This window comes from Carettochelys insculpta, chromosome 17 (genome assembly GCF_033958435.1).
Source record: "Carettochelys insculpta isolate YL-2023 chromosome 17, ASM3395843v1, whole genome shotgun sequence".
NCBI classification, from domain to species: domain Eukaryota; kingdom Metazoa; phylum Chordata; order Testudines; family Carettochelyidae; genus Carettochelys; species Carettochelys insculpta.
The window spans coordinates 30,080,144-30,097,227 of record NC_134153.1 but is presented as its reverse complement, the minus strand read 5'-3'; the positions used below and the strand labels follow the sequence as shown (position 1 = coordinate 30,097,227).

General features: G+C 49.0%; 1 protein-coding gene across 5 annotated transcripts in view; it reads left to right on the top strand.

Moving 5' to 3' along the window:
- ZNF341 (zinc finger protein 341) overlaps positions 1–11,826 on the top strand; it is a 30,649-nt gene extending 18,823 nt beyond the window's left edge. For 4 of the 5 annotated variants that reach the window (XM_075012236.1, XM_075012235.1, XM_075012238.1 and 1 more), the window contains 5 exons: positions 273–369; positions 2,286–2,418; positions 3,515–3,626; positions 5,442–5,512; positions 6,989–11,826. In XM_075012236.1, coding sequence (XP_074868337.1) covers positions 273–369; positions 2,286–2,418; positions 3,515–3,626; positions 5,442–5,512; positions 6,989–7,500 — 925 coding nt within the window. In that variant the 3' untranslated portion in view covers positions 7,501–11,826. Of the gene's footprint in view, positions 1–272; positions 370–2,285; positions 2,419–3,514; positions 3,627–3,806; positions 3,913–5,441; positions 5,513–6,988 lie in introns of all 5 variants that reach the window. The other variant, XR_012647955.1, reaches the window with a different exon arrangement.
- The last annotated feature ends 5,258 nt before the right edge of the window (positions 11,827–17,084 follow it).

Below are 17,084 nucleotides of genomic sequence, written 5' to 3'. Positions count from 1 at the left end.
CCCTCACTCCCACGTTCTGTATTGTAACTGCCTAGGGAAAGGGTTTGTAAATTAGCAGAGGCCATTAAGTGAACATCTGGGTTTGCAAACTCCTGGGGTTGGGTGGGGAAGGTTAGTTCTGTTCTCTGAACACTGCAGTTTGTTACTGTTTTTAAAAACATTGGGGAAACCGGAAGAGAGGAGGTACGTGGTGAATCACTGTCTGCAAGGAGTGAGGTCTGAGTGTAAAGGATGGTCCATGCTCACATTCCTGCCTCTCTCTCCTCATTCAGGTGTGTCAAGTGTGTAAATAAATACTCCACCCCAGAAGCATTGGAATACCATCTGCAGACGGCAACACACAACTTCCCCTGCCCTCACTGCCAGAAGGTGGGTGGGGCTTTTTACAGAGATTGTCCCTGCTGAGATGTTTGCGCTTCTGAAGGAGGTGGGGAATGTGTCTCCCTTTTCTCTCCCTTCCTACCTCATTACATCCTGGCAAGTCCACTGGAACGTCTCAAAACGGGTGGAGGGAGTGTTCTGGCCTCTGGCTCCTTTGTCTCTAGCGCCGAGTCTGTCCTCCCTCCAGCGCCCCATTCACTAATCGATAAATGTTCTACAATTTCCTGCCATTCCCTCTCCTCAGCCCCAGTCCCACAGAGTGCTGAGCACCCTGAGACCAGTTATTCTGACAGGATCTGGCCCTTTTACAGAACAGGAACATTGGGCATCAGGGTGGGTTGCTTCACCTCCCAGAATCAGGGATGCCAAGAGGAGCAAGGCCAGCCTTGGGGTGGTTTTGGTGTTTCCTTGACTACTACTTCAGCCCCCATTGTGACCATGAGCTTGTTCTCTCATGGAACTACTGGGCACACGCTGCCTACAGGAAGTATGGAGAGCCCCAGCCTTGCTAACACGTCTTGTAGCCTCCCACTTTGCTACCCCATTACTTGTCTCCCATCCAGATAACTCTCTGTGTGCCAGTCCCACTGTTGCCTTTCTTGTTTTGGATGGAAGCTGTAAAGACATGTCCTGATAGCATGACTGGAGCTGGACAGCGGGCAGCCTTTGGCTGGGGATGTTCGGGGTTGAGGGGCAGAATTGCAGGCGTTGAATTCTAACACATTGTGTTTGACAATCTAGATGAAAGTATGGACCCTGGCTCCTTTTTTATAGCTAAGGAGGTGAAAATCCTGCAGTGGGGGGAGGAACAGTCTCAGCGAAGTGACCACTTTGTATTGAGGTAGCTCAGGAAGGGGCAATGCACTCCCTCCATGGTTAGTAACCCATATCTCTTTACATGTTGTCTAGTCCCCCAGAGAGACAGGCGCTCCCTGTGCAAGGGTACAGCTGTGTTAGGCTAAGCATGTTGATTTTTACACCTACTGGTCGGGTTGTTTATTCTCTCCTCCCATTGATTGTGGGGGACTTCCCAACTTGCGGGGACAGCAGCCTGTCTCCTGCTCTAAGAAAGCACTGTAGTTGGGAAGCTGGTTTTTGCTTCTGTGTTTGAGCATTACTAAGATTGCTTCTGTACGGAGGCAGTGTAACATAGTGGTCAGAGCACAGCACTGGGTGCTGGGAGTTCAGAGTTCTCTGCCCAGCTCTCGAGCGAACTGGTGGCACTGTCGTCAGCAAATTATTGGACCAGTGTGTTTTAGCTTCCTCCTGTGTGAAATGAAGTGTTGTTAATGTCGACGTGGCAAACGTCGCCCTTTCATGGACAAGTGCTTTGGAAACTTACGACCAGTATGGGGAGGGAGGAATGCACAGTACTGTTAGTCCAATGTGCAATGGGCTTCTCCCACCACTGGTCTCCATCCTACCTCCAGGAAGTGGTTAGAGTGCATGTGTCTCTGACGTTTCCTTCTTGTTATACAAGCTATGTGCAGAGGTAGCAACCTGTGCTGCTTTAGCACCTGAAACGGTTTCAAAGCTGCAGTTATGTCCTCCTCATGAAGTTCTACAAGCGTCTTCTAAGCTTCTCTCCTGAGCAGAGAGCCTCACTATAGGATTTTGTTACTGAGGGCAGTAGAACACCTCTCTAGGTAAAAATCCCTCACCCCTTGCACGTGCTTGCACGCCCTAAGAGTGTTCCCAGCTGGCTCTGGGTCTCTGTGAGCTGCTGGCCTGGCCCCTAGCCCAGGAGGGATTAATTCTACGCTCAGTCTGGTCACGCATTTCTTCAGGGCACCATTCATTGTTTGCACTGACAACCTTCAATCTTCTTAATGGGGCTCTGCCACAGAACCAGGCTGTCTGTGGTGGGCCATCCTGTACAGTACCCTCCTTTTCAATGTTCACAGGTGTTCCCCTGTGAGCGGTACCTGCGACGACACCTGCCTACACACGGAGGAGGGGGCAAGTTCAAGTGCCAGATCTGTAAGAAGTTCTTCCGCCGGGAGCACTACCTCAAGCTGCATGCCCATATCCACTCAGGTACATGCTTCCTTTTGTGTCCTCTCCACTGCTTTGGGCCGCCTTTCTCTCTCTGGGCAATCCCCCCAGGGGCAGAGCTGCCTGGATAGGATTTAGCACGGATCAGCACTGGGTGCTCTTCTGATTCCACTCCAGTCCAGCCAGTGTAAGTTATGTATTACACACCCTCTGGTACCAGATGCTTCTCAGAGTAATGCTATGCTGCTGAGATAGCGTCAGCTGTTAGGCCAGCTTGGCCATCTCCTGTCGGCACTGGCTGGGCTACAGGAGTGCAGCACAGTTGGCCCCGTCCCTTCTCAGGCTTGCTGGGGCTAGCTGTGCTGACCTAGTGAGGAGCGCTCAGCGGGCACTGTGGCCATCTACCTAGTGGCCAGTGAGAGTGTTGCTGACATGGGACCTTTCAGGGAGGACTTGCAGAGGTAGTTGTGGGAGTGGGAAGATGTCACAACTTCCTTTGCTCATAATTTGGGCCTTCCTGCCCTTCAGAATCGGAACACACCTAATCATGCTTGGCCCTGGGGGCTCTGTCTGGGGAGCACTGCTACATGGGGGCAGGCTGGAGGTGATTTGCCGCCTCAGGCTTACCTCTGTTTTGATTGGACTGAACGATGGTGTTTTCCTGTGATTCCTCTGCTTGTCCAGTCAGCATGAGGAGCAAGTGATGCTGGCAGGTTGGATAAGCTGGGCTGTCTTCAGCAGTGGCAGGTGGACATGCCCTTTGGGGAGGGAAATGGAGATTCATCGTAGTCTATGGTGTCTCCTACCCTGAGTCCTCTGGCCAGAGGTGATCTCCTGCAGTCTCCTCGTCTGGGGCTGGGCACACTTGTCAGCCCCAGCAAGGAGGAAGTACGCTTGGCTCCATCAGCAGCAGGCCATCCTTTTGCTACTGGAAGAGACTTAGCTACAGGAAAGGCCATAAAGTCCCTGAGCCAACAGGGGTAACCCAACTTGTAGGGAAAGCAGGGGACGTCACAGAGCAGTGGAGCGGAGACTGATGCTGGGGGTCATGTGGAGGTTTATTGGAGCAATGAGAAGCTGTGGAGCCATATGCAGCCTGCACGTCCCTGACCGTGTGTTTCTGTCCTGTCCTGCGCAGGTGAAAAGCCCTTTAAGTGCTCTGTGTGCGACGCAGCCTTCAACCGGAAAGATAAGCTGAAGCGACACATGCTGATCCACGAGCCCTTCAAGAAGTACAAATGTCCCTTCTCGTATGTACCAAGTGGTCCCTGGCAGCCAGACACAGAGTTGCCTTTGTCTGGTCCTGAGAACCCACTGGTCTTTGAGAAGGAAGGTCTCCCTCTGTCTGACCAGGGAAAGGGCTATTATAGGTTTTCAGAGTGCATGGACAGCCCATGTCATGTGTTACCAATCCACCCACTGTTTTCTAGGGAGGCTCCATGCGCTACTGATTACAAGCAGGGAGCTGGGAACCAGCAAGTCCCGTGTTCCATCCCAGTTCCTGTCACTGGCTTGCCAAAGTCCCTTCATCTGAAGGTGTGTGCCTGGATATGTAGAAATCCCATGTGCTCTGCCCTCAAAGGCATTGTTGTCTACTGCATGAGGCACTTGGGAAGGTTTCTTAGTTCTACTTCAGTACTCCTTTAAACCTTTATCTGGGATATGGCCTGCAACACCCAGGGCTACACTGTCTTGGCAGGACAGGGAGGGCAAGCTGCCCCTGGCTCTCTATTTAGATTGAGACCTTGGGGAACCGTCTAATGCCTTTAGCTGGCAGTGCATTCTCTGAAAGCATCTTCTGTTTTGGAGCATACAATCCTAGAACACTAGAACTGGGAGGGACCTCAAGAGATCATCGAATCCAATACCCTTCCCTCACTGCAGGACCAAACACCATCTAGACCACCCCAATAGGTGACTGACTAACCTGCTCCTAAATATCTCCAGTGATGGAGATTCCACAAGCTCTCCAGGCAATTTATCCCAGTGCTTAACCACCCAGACAGGTAGGAAGTTTTTCCTGATGTGCAACCAAAACCTTACTTGCTGTAGTTGAAGCCCATTGCTCCTTGTCCTATCCTGAGGCCAAGGAGAACATTTTTTCTTGCTTCTCCTTGTAACACCTTTTTATGTACTTGTAAACCACTATCATGTCCCCTGTCAATCTTCTCTTTTCTAAACTAAACAAGCCCAGTTCTTTCAGTTGTCCCTCAAAGCTCATGTTCTCTAGACCTTTAATCATTCTTGTTACTCTTCTTTGGGCCTTCTCCAATTTCTCCTATTTTTCTTGAAATGTGGTGCCCAGAACTGGACACAACACTCCAAATGAGGCCTAATGAGCGCTGAGTGGAGCAGAAGAATGATTTCTCCTGTCTTGCTCACAACAGCCCTGTTTAAAAAATGTAGAGCCTCTCAATACCTGTTCCAGGTCCCTGGGGTGCGGGGTGTCTGGCTGGAATGTGGGGAATAGGTATGCTCACTGCATGGACTGGAGGAGTCCCATGCCCTGAACGGTAATTAAAATGGTATCAGTTACTAGCACATGACACTCGATACCGAGAGAGAGCCTATCTCCCAGGTAATATGGACCAAGATGGACTCAGAGCCTTAGTAACGCTGGGGCCAGAACTCCAGCCATAGGCCTGTGCACATCCCAGCACCAATGGGCATGTTTCACGTACAAGAGAACGGCTGTTGGCATAGCCTTGTCTTTCTTCCCTGGCCTCAATTCACATGACTTCTCTCCACTCCTGTCCCATCCCAGTCAGTTTGCAACACCTCCTGCAGGCGGCTGCTTTGAAGCCCTGTCAGTCTCACTCTGTGAGTGGGCCATGTGACTTTCCAGTGGAAGCCATGTGCATCCACCTTGCAGTGCACTCACCTTGTACCACAGTCAGGAGGCTGAAACTGCGGGGCCCTGTCGTGGCACCCAGTGGATGTACTCAGAGCTGTCCCTGGCATGGAGGTGGTAAGAGATTGTGCCTAAGAGCTAATGTGTGTACTTCCTTCTGTCCTCCCTCCCCCACAGCTGATTCAGGCTGGTTACTGGGATTTTTTTCTTACAGAAGCCACACCGGCTGTAACAAGGAGTTCAACAGGCCAGACAAGCTGAAAGCTCATATACTCTCCCATTCAGGTAAGTGAGACTGTGGGTTTACCCCTGCTTGCCCATAGCTGTGAGTGAAACTGCTGCTTCAGTTCAGCCTAAGTGCTGTTAGGCCAGAGGCCAGCATGCATCTTTTGGCTTTATTTTCCAAGTAGAGCAGCCGTAGGGGTAAGATGCCTAAGAACTCTCAAGTGAGCGGATTACTACCCACCCCCACTTACAGCTGTGATTAATAAGAATCTCACCCTTTTTGCCCTGTTGCTGGTTACCACTTGTTTACATTGATTCTATCCACTAAGTACGTTGTCCTGGAATTAATCAACCTGCTCCTTTCCCCTCACACTGCAGGGTTCCTCCCTCAGGAATACTCTCCTGCTTTGCCCAGCTAGTACTTAAGTGATGACAGGTCCATCGTTTCCCACAGCAGATTTTCTGCAGTCTAATATAAAGATCTTCCGGTGCAATAAAATTAATAGTGTCACTCACTGGCTCTGCAAACAGCCCCTGGCTTTGGGATTTCTCTGTCTGCTACTGTGGGCCTACCTGGAAGTGCTCTCGTTCAGAGAACACTAGAACAGGGGGACCTCAAGAGGTCATCAAGTCCAATCCCCAGCCCTCACAGTTTGCAGTTCTAAAATCCATGCCTATTTGAGGCTGTGTAAATAATAATGTGGCCACGTTGGGATACTGGAATTCTGAAGCAGAACCAGGATATGAGGTGTGCTCATTTGCATACGCATAGCCAGAATGCCCCTTCTGCCTTGTACCCAACAATGGCCCATGTCAAAAGTAATCTCTTGGGATTCCGATGAGCATTTGTCTGAGTTCCACAGCCACACTCCTAGAAACAAGCTCCGTGAGGGCTCTGCAATTTTTTTCTGACAAGTAGCACAACTGTAGATCTCTCCTCCTGTCTCTGTCAGGTCCAGAGCCCTGAATGGAGCAGCTGGAAGGAGTAAGCACTCAAGATGCAGTTGATGGGGGCCATCACTTTGTACCTTCAATGAAATTAGGGAGTTTTAAAAAACCAGTTCACTGTTTTTATAGTTTCTAAACTAGAAGTGAAAGAGCACGCGTTCCACTTTTCACTGTGTTCTCCTGAAATTGCTTTCATGGTACATTGCTTAGCTTTTAAGAACTCCCTTTAGAGGTAAGGACAATGCTGTCCTTATGATAAACCCTGAAGTTAGGGTTCCAAATCACTTCAGGCTCCTACCTGCCACACACACACTCTGCTAATGTGTAATTTTTTAAAAATCAAAAATGAAGAAATCTGACCTCTTGGGGAGTTGATGGGTTTAAGCAGTAAAACAGCACCAGAAATGTTTTGAGAGTTTTGGGTGGGGATTTCTGTCTTGTTTTTACCAAGTAATAATTTAAAAATGCCTTCGCTTTGAAGAGCAGGTGTAACTGTCGAGCTCCACTGCAGTATGAGTCCATTCCTCCTCCCTCCCCACCCCCTGGGGTCTGGTAACTAACCTCTTTCTCTTATTGTGTTTGACATAGGGATGAAGATCCACAAGTGCCAGTACTGTAACAAGTCCTTTAGTCGGAGGGCCCACATGGTAGAACATCAGCGCTCACACACTGGAAACTACAAGTACCGCTGCCCCACCTGCAGCAAGGGCTTCACACGTCAGAAGTACATGAAGGACCACAAGTGCCGGCTGAACTCACCCAAGGACAAACAGTTGCAGATCAGAAAGACCCAGAAGAAGCGGGGAGCTCGACGGAAGGGGGGCCTTTCTCTTCCCAGCCAGCTGACCCTGGCAGAGCTGAAGGACAGTGCAGAGGGGGAGAACCCCCAGGAGAGTGGCCCCAACAAAGAACCATTTCGGGAGTCAGACGCAGTCCTGTCCATCGTAGTTGGTGGGTCAGCAGCTGCAGATTCAGACCTTGTCGTCCCCAGTCAGCCCAGCAGCATCACATCTAGTCTTGCCCTGGCAGAGTTGCAGACTGGCACAGATGTGTCATGCACAATGCTGGCTGTTCCTGTTTACATTCAGACTACAGACTGACAATACTGTGACCTTTGTGTGCTTGGTGAGTGGTAGGGGAGCTACATTTTCCTCATGCACTGGTAGTGTTGCCAGACTCAAGGTGAGATGGGCAGATGTGCTTGGGTCACAGTGGTACAGAGACCAAAATTCTGAAGGATGGAGATGGGTAGGAGGATAGTGGCTTTCATCTTCACCTACCCACAGACATGATTCCATGGAACCCAGTGATGTCCAGCAGGCCTGGAGGGAAATGTTTACATTTTATTTTCCCCGTTCAGTACTTATCTATGCAGGGGAGGGGTGATGAGGAGCCCTGAATCAGGGCTGGAAGAATGGTGACCATTGCAACAAATGCTAAATGCTTCCATGAGCAGGAGGCTTTGCAAATCACCCTCTGCCTCATCCAATTTTTTATTTTAAAATTCATGTTGCCCCATAGATTGGGAGGAGCATGTTCAAGTGCAAACACATGGGTCTTCTTACGGGAAGCAAGTTCATCTTGATATCCTTTGGGACACTGCTCATAAATACCCTCACAGAAACTGTCAGGCTCTCTCTCTCATCTGTATATGTTAGCAGAAAGCCTGTGTTATCTGCAGTGTGTGTGTATAAACAAAATGGCCCTGATTTTGCAGTTGCTCTGTATGAAATCGGGGTGGCTAGCAGCTGGGGCATTGTGCTGACAGTTGTGTGGCTGAGCGGCGGTACATGTGTGTTCTCTTCCATATGACGTTCTTGCCAGGAGGGTTGTTGTATTTTAGCTCTTCTATGTCACAAAGATCTCAAAATGCATTAGACACAAATGAGTTAATCTTCACAGCTGCTAAATATTTCTCTTGTGGTCTCATGGGAAACCATGACCACAGCATTTGAGAGAACTATCACAGCGTACACAGGATGTACAGAGCTAGGGCTTGAAGCCAGAGTGCCTGCTTCCCAGTCTGCATGTCAATGTGCTGACTTGTGTTTCTCCACACTTTTTCTCATACGTGCTGGAGCTCAGGGTACTTAGAGTGTTCCTGCGCCCCGTGGCTGGAAGTGGTTTCTGTGAGAGACAGGATTTACAGTTTGGTTCAGTGACTCTCAGCATTCCTGCTGTACAAATTTTCCAGCACCTCTGCTTTCCTTTCCTTGCTAACTATTTGAGTTGCAAGATTCACTGCTGTTGCCAGAGTGACCAAACTCCACAGTCAGTACTGAGTCAGGGCAGCTTGTTGGAAGTTCAGTGTAGCGGTCAGTGAAACCCTGGAGCAGGTGTATCCTCTCAGTGCCTTATGTGGCAACTGAACTTCTCCCAACCCCCCCATCTGATGCTATGATAATGAATTGGGATTGATGGGCATCAGAGGGATTCTCCTGGCAATCCTTCCCCGACAAAGAGAACTTCAGTGCAGGCAAGTGGAAAATTAATTTGAAATGAACTTTATGTAGTGCTGGTGAAAAATTTATACATGGAGAGTGCAGAAAACTGAAGTTCTGCCACCATGGAGCAGGTAGGAGTTTGGCAGCAAGAGCAACGACTCCCTCCTTCCCCAACCTGCTGGGTTGTCCTCTGCAGATGAGTTTCCATTGCTCAGCCAGTCGCCAGCCTCCTTGTACTGACAATGGCGACACACACCTGAAATAGACACTTGATCATTAGGAAGGGAATCTTGAAAAAGAGCACCCTCTTACCTCCTACCCGAGCTTCCTTTGGGATTAACTCGTACACCAGGTTCTCCATTACTTTGTCTAATGCCATTTTAAATCACTCCAGTGCTAGAGCTTCCTTCCTGGATATCTTTTTTTTTAACAATGGGCCCTGGAGTCAAAGTAAAAGTGAACTGGACAATGGCCAGCATTTGCAGCAGCAAGGCTTGCCCTCTCTAGTGCTGCAGTGTACCAAAGAGCCTGAGATGTTGCACTTACTGTAGCTGCTCACTGTTATACTGTAGGAAAGCTGGGGTGTTGTAGGTTCTCATTCTGGGGCTGTCCAGTGGTCAGAAAATCTCCTTCTCCTGCCCCCTTCTTGTCTTATACCAGTAGAAGAAAATGTCTTATACATTTTAGAAAACATGCTGAAATTGTGCACCAGTTTCTGGCAACCAGTGCAGTAATAATGTTATGGTGCAATGGTCTCTGGACCTAGCTGACCGCAAGCATCCTGTCCTGCATGCAGCAGCTTGCTCACAGAGAGTGGTATAGAGACATCCTTCCTGTCTCCTTGTAATGTGTTATGTGAAACCAGATGCAATGATGCATTGGCATCGTAGATAGAGCACAGATGTCTTGTCCGTCTCAGGGCAACCTGTGTAAGACTGGTCCATCACAGTCCCTCCAGGGCAGCATGAGATGATTCAACCTCTACCTGCTCCCTTGGCAGACTTGAACAATCTAATGCATCCCCTGTTACAGTGTTCCCTGCTTCTCATCCTACAGGTCCCCTTTGTTGTTTCCATCCTTCTGAAGTACTCCCAGACCACACCTTTTCAGTATATGTTGCTGCTTTGGTCATACTGCCGTTACACATTTTGTATGAAACTTTTCATCCATTTCAGAGGGCCAGATTTTATTTGCCTAAAAGTTTGTTTGAAACTCCCAGCTTTTCAGACAGCAGAACAACCACCAGGAAATGGTTTGCTAAATATACCTCTCCCACCTTCCCCCTCTATCCGCCTACATTGTAAGGTATAATTATGTGGCTGCTAGCACCTTTTGCAGCATTACTCTCATCCCTAGTGTGAGACTGCTGTGTGGGCATCTCATTCTTGCTGTATGTATTATGGCATTCTGGGGATGGCCTTCCACTTTAATCTCTATTTTCAACCACTGGGATCATAGGGTACCCAGTCCTGTCCAGAGAGATGATAAAAGCAGTTTTCCACTCTGCCTTCTGAAAAGTAATCCAGGTCTTAGAGAGACAATATAAACAGGATTTTGAGTAACATGATTTTGAAAAGTCAGAGGCTCAGGGATTCTTCGTTATTTTTCACTTGCCTGCATTTTGGAAAGCTGCCTTATTACTTCCAAAAACTAGTACTGGCTTCCATGTACCAGCTCCCACCTAGCTTGGCTGGCGTGATTGCTCTTCTAGTGGGGACGTCTAAATGCTGGAAAAGATAAAGGGGTTTATAGAGGTCTTGGAGCAAGATAGAAAAGCAGCTGCGTTCATGGTGGATCTTCTGTCTTGGAAGCTCTGAGCATGTGAATATCTTGCATGTGAAATCCCATTACATCTCAGGAGAGACAAAGAGTGGCTGGCAGAGCAGCAGTCTTTGTCATGTCTCAGGCTGCATGGTAGCAAGCAGGATCTACAACAGCTGGTTCCATAAGCTGCTGTAATGCCCTGTTGAGACATAGGTGAATCCTATTTCTTTCTAGTAGACAGGGGTTTACAAAAATGACTGAGTTGTGATTTAAAAAAAAAAAAAACCAGTCGCATGTGCCTCCAGCTCTGCTGCCTGAAGTTTAAACTCAGACACTGAAAAAGGTCTGCCAGAAGAGATCTATGGTTTGGTTTGACAAAAATCTGCTGCTGCTACAGGGAAAATGTAATCCCTAATTATCTTTATTTTTAATAATGTTCCACAAATATGTAGAGCAGGAGAGAGGCTGGCACAGTGCAGTGTATAACCATAGCATTTTAAAGACCATTGTGCTAGGTGCTCTACAAACAAGAACAAAAAGCTGGTCCCCAGCTCCAGGAGCTTAACAGTCTAAATACTTAGGGGAGGTACAAGAAACCAACGCTATGGACAACATGCTACACAGTGGTCTCAGTTCCAATAACCTCTTATTTGGTGTGTGGCCCTACTGAAGTTTCTTAAACTAAGCTTTCACACTTCTCTGGAGTTAGCAGTGATGAATATGAGCCATTCTGTCAACTTTCCATCTGCAAAATGGAACTGATGCTTACCTCACAGGCCTAGCATGAGGATCAGATTAATATCTGTATTGTGCATAAGCACCAAGCAAATGCAATGTATTGTTGTTATTTAAATTGTCTTTTGTCCCAAAGACACTGAAGAAAGTGAAATGTTAAATGTACACCAGAATTGTGTCATCCATCCTTGAAATGCATCTGCCTCTAGTGTGGAACACGGCCGCTGTTTAGCAGTATAATGTAAGGCACTAAGGGCTTGTCTACACTACCTCCCTACTTTGAAGGGAGGATGGTAAGTAGGGTGTCGGGAGATTATTAATGAAGTGCTGTGCTAATTAAGCTAATTCTCCCCCATGACAACTTCAAAGTGTTAAACTTCCAAGTGCCAGCTTGCGTGTAGCCACAGCTAACTCACCGGTACTTCAAAGTGCCTGGGCAACTTCGAAGTCCCTTTACTCCTCCTTCGAAGTAGGGCGGTTGTATAGACAAGCCCTAAGAGAAGAGAGAGAAAGCCGTGCTAGGCTATATACTATCAAACAAAAAAACAGTCAAGTAGCACTTTAAAGACTAACAAAATAATTAGGTGATCTGTTGGTCTAAAGAAGTTGGTCTGTCCCACGAAAGCTCACCTAATAAATTATTTTGTTAGTCTTTAAAGTGCTACTTGACTGCTTTTTTGTTTTGATATCTGAAGAATGTGATAGGAAAGTTTAAGGATTCATAAAAATTTAAATTAGATCACAAAACTTGTTCTAGTTCCCTTCCTAGAAAAGTGTCTGGGGCACTTTATTATACATGCTCAGGGCAACAAATTTACAGCAGGCCACACCCTCACTCTCTATGCTCTGCCCTGCACCCACCTCTTCTCCAAGCCCCACCATTGCTCTCCTATGTCCTGCCTCTGCTCTGGCCCTTTGCCCCCTCCGTCAAGCAATGCAACTTGGGAAATTAAAGCCGCCTAGCACAATGCAGCAGTGGGGTTTCACTCCCCCTGCCCCTGCATTCAGCATGGCAGCTGGATCACAAGCAGCCAGGCAGCCTGCTCACTCCAACCTGCCACCATCTCCTGGTCTGCTGTGCCCTGCTTCCCTGTGGCATCAGGAAACAAAGGAGCACTTTGCTCCATGACCTCTTAAGGTTCCTTCCAGCTCTATGAGATATGTACACTCATCCCTCATCTAACGAGTACTTTACTTGTGAGTACTTGCTAAAACGAGGGACTTACATACCCAACCGTTGTTCACTAAATGAGTGAACTTCCTCCACTTATATGAGCTAGCCGTGGGGTCACTGGCCCTGGGGGCAGGGAAACCCGCAGTCCCGTGACTGGAGCGGAGCCATCCATGGGGTCCCTGGCCAGGGCCGGAGAGACCTGCAGCGCCGCGGCTGGAGCCTTCTCACTCCCTTCCCTCAAACGTGCAGCTGTTTGACAGGCCTGCGGCTGGGGGAAGAGAGGGAGAAGGCTCTTGGCCTGGTTCCCTTCCCTGGGCTGGCAGAAACATGAAACTGACCAGCCATGAGCTGGTCGGTTTCCAGGTCCCCCAAGCCATGGGGAGACTGGAACCAGCCTGCCACTCTGGGAGCCAGGAAACTGACCAGCCCTGGTGGTTCCTGGCTCCCCTCCCCTTGCAGGAAAATTCAAGTTATGCAGGGGGTGCAGGAACAACCCCTGGGTAACTCAAGGGTTTACTGTATTAGTCCCCCCATCCACTCTGCAGACCTCACCCTTGGCCAGGTTTTAACACCCCCCCACAACTGTCCCTATCCTTAAACTCCCCCCAGCAGCCCCAAACCACCCCCAGCCTTAGAGCCCCTCAGCAGCCCCAAACTGCCACCAGTTTTGCACCCCCCTGGAGCCGCAAACCACCCCCAGCCTTAGACTCTCTCTGCAGCCCCAAACTGCCTCCAGCCATACACCCCTGCCTGCAGCCCCAAACCTCCCCCAGTCTTAGGCCCCCCTGCATCCCTAAACAGCCCCAGCCTTAGACACTCCTATTCCTGCAGACTCTTCGCAGTGGCTACTCGGCTGGGTGGCTCCCCCAGCCCTCCTGCTCCCAGACGGTAACAGTCAATAAAACCAATTAACTCTCGTGTTAAGGTTTCAGCACCTAGGCATAAGGTAATTGCTATTCCTAGTGATAGTGATAGCTGCCATCTCCAGCAGCCATCTCTATTGATACCTGCCTGAGGCAGCAGTGTTAAGAAACTGCAAATGGCTCCTTTAACAGCCACGTGCAGCTAGGAACTGCCCAGCTGGTGACCTTCTAACAAATCTAATGGGACCCATGTATCCCTGCTCTACATACATATATTACATCCTATTTCTGGTGCCAAACTATTCAAATACATCAGAAAAGTACCTAAACTCAATGGTTTATGTCAAGTTACAAGCACTTGGAATGAATTGGAGACTTTTACATATATTTTAATGGGAATTTAATGTCACTTTTATGAGTTTTCACCTACAAGCAGAAATTTGTGAACAAATTGTGCTTGTATAGCGAGGGATGAGTGTATATGTATGCATGATTCCTGCCACCACAGTAAAACAGACCGCAGCAGGCTGGGAGAGGGCAGTATGGTAGAACCAAGCAGATTGCCTGGCCACTCTGGACCCGGCCACCCTACCCCAATCCCTCACAATCCTTCAGGTCCCCTCTGGCCATAGGAGAGTTGAGGTGGATGCTGTGGGGCCTCCCAAAGTTCAGGGCCTGGGGTGGCCACCCTGAATCATCCTATGGACAGGACAGTTTGGGGCAGGGCATCAGTGTTATATCACAGCTGAAGGATGGTCCCATCCTACACCACCAATGCTCCCCAGCCCAGAGGTGGGTAACCAGCCTGTGGGCTGCGTGCAGCCCATTAGTGCTCCACCTGTGGCCCCTGGACCCTTTTGCGTACCAAGGCACCAGAGCCTGCACCTCTTTGCTACTCCTGCTCCCACCCAGCACCTTTGGAGCACAGAAATCACCTACTTTGCATGCTGTTTCTGCTCCACCCTCCCAGAGCTGGAATGCCATGAGTCAGCTGTTCATAGCTGTTCCAGCTCTGGAAGTGAGTGAGAAGAGCAGGGATGCAGCACAAATCAGGTGATTCACATGTACTAAAAGTGCTGGAAAGGAGGGGAAGGACCAGGTAAGTGCAGGGCTCTGGTGCCCCAGTGCACAAGAGATGTGGGGGATAGAGGGTGCAGTGGGGCTGCAGGTGGAACCCCAATGGGCCATGGGGCTGCTGCAAACAACTGAGGTGAAGGAGGGCCACTCTACTTAGCACCATGTTTGGGCACCAGTTCAATAGAGAGTCACAATGATCTTCCTGGATCACTTTTTTTAGCACATGCATTTCTTTATGGGAAGTTTTTCTTGGTATTATTGACTTGGCCCCAGTCTATTGAGATAGCCAACACCAGAGTGGTAAGTGATCTAACTTTTGCATGTTATTAATATGGCAATATTAGAATGAAAACAGGAACCAGTTTAAAGAACTAACTGCCCACTCCCTGAAGGATATATTAATAACTAGGTGGTGAACTTCCAGAGATGGTGTGGTTTACCTTTCCCTACCTACCATTCGGTCTTTTCTGTGCGGCAGGGTTAGGCTCCAGACTGATTTAGGGATAAATCTGTGCCACAATGGCTAGCATTCTTTACCTAATTGCTGGGAAGCTCCCAGCTAATGTTGAAATCATGTACAGAATAGAAGGAAAGCTGTTCAGGCTTAGCAGACTGAAAGCTGAGCAAGATTTCTACCACATCTATCTTGGAACTTCAGTATGCTGATGACAATGCAGCTGTTGCCTACTGAGAAAGATCTTCAAACTATCCTGGATGTGTTTGCTGATGCTTACAACTGCCTTGGTCTCATGCTCAACATTAAGAAGACCAACCTGCTCCATGAACCCTCTGTGACTGAGGTACCACATGCTACATCTAAGCACTGGAGAATACTGAACATTTCCTCTACCTTGGAAGTCATCTCTCACCTGAGGCAGATATTGATGTAGAAATCCAACAGCATCTAAGCTGTGCCAGGGCAGCCGTGCCAGGGCAGCTGTTGCTCATTTACACCACAGGATTTTTTGAAGATGACATTAGAACAGACACCAAGCATCTTGTTTATCAAGCCATTAGTCTCCCAACATTGCTGTATGGGTCTGCAAACTGGACAACCTACAGACATCACTTGAAAGTCTTTGAGAGGTATCACCAACACTGCCTTCATAAGATCTTGAATTTCAAATAGCAAACAAACACACCAACATTAGTGTTCTGGAAGAGATAAAAACCACCAGTATCACAGCAATGATCATCCTTCTGCAGCTTCACAGGACTGATCACATTGTCCAAATGTTAGAACATCAGCTCCCAAAAACAGGTCTTGTTCCCTCAGCTGAAAGAAGATAATGTAATGTAGGAGGAAAATGGAAGCATTCAGTAAGCAAGGACTTACTGAAAGACTTAAAGGAGTGCGATACTGACATTGACATGGGGGTGATACCCACCCAGGAGTGCTCAAAATGGAGAGAACTACTACACAATGGTCCCCTGCATTTTGAGCTTGCCTGTCAAGAAGCTGAAGAGGACAAGAAGTGCAGGAGGAAGAAGAGACTGGTTTTCAGTCATGGTCCACAGCCTCCTGTCACACCTAGACATCTGTTTTCACTGTAACAGAATTCGTGTTTCAAGGAGAGGCCCTGTCAGGCACCTGAGGATCCATAGCTCCCATGAAAGAGTGATCACTGTCAGTTATGTGGCTACTTGATATCTATTCTTTCCTAAATCTCCTGTGTTGGCTACTATGAAACAGACCAGCGAGGGTTGTCTGAACATAATCCTTTGCTTGTTTTCTCCAGCCACCACTTACGATGTCCTAGGCCAGCGGTGAGCAACCAAGGTAGCAAGAAGAGCCATATTTTCCAGTTTGGTAAAAACCTCAATAATTCAACAGCTGCAATGCACGTGACTATGAGCAGGTCCTTAATAAATGTCAAACCATACTTTTTATAACCCCTATTTTAAGAACAGTGCACACACAGTGATCTGTAATGTAATATATGATTCCTGCAGGACATTCACAAACTCTGTGCACGTTCTATGTCCTCATGCTTCACATCAGTTTGTCCCACTGTCTCCCTGACTTTTACTCCTGAACCTTCCCTGGCTCTGGAGGATGCTGCGGGGGTTAGCTGCTGCTGTGAGAGCACATATCCTTAGCTGTCTGGATGTGAGTTGTTCAAAGGGGGGCTTTGAGGCGTGCACCATATATTAAAAATAACCAGGAGCGGGGCTGGTTTTTTACTTTTGGGGGGAGCCCCAAAGAAGTCCTCAACGAGCTGCAGGTGGCCGAGCCCTGTCCTAGGCAGAGGGTGGGATGAGGAACAAGACGACAGCAATCGCTCCTGCAGCAGGGAGCGAGTGACGCAGCCCAGTGGTGGCCCGCAGTCAGCCGGGCGGCGCGCACTGCCTGGCGGGGTGCCCGGGTTCCCGGCTTGCGAGCCCCCGGCCTCGGGCGCGGCCAGGGCGGCAGGAATGGTTCAGGGCTGAGGAGAGGCCTGGAGTGAGAGGCGGCCCGGCCCGGCCCGGCCCGGGGCTGCGCTGCGCTGCTAGCCAGGCGGGCGCTCGGTGAGGGCTAGGCCGGGCGCGGCCCGTGACGAAGAGCTCCGGCCAGTGACGCTTGCTATGGCTCCACCGCTGACGTCACGATGTTTACTGAGGTAGGCTCAGCGCGTGGCGATGATGTC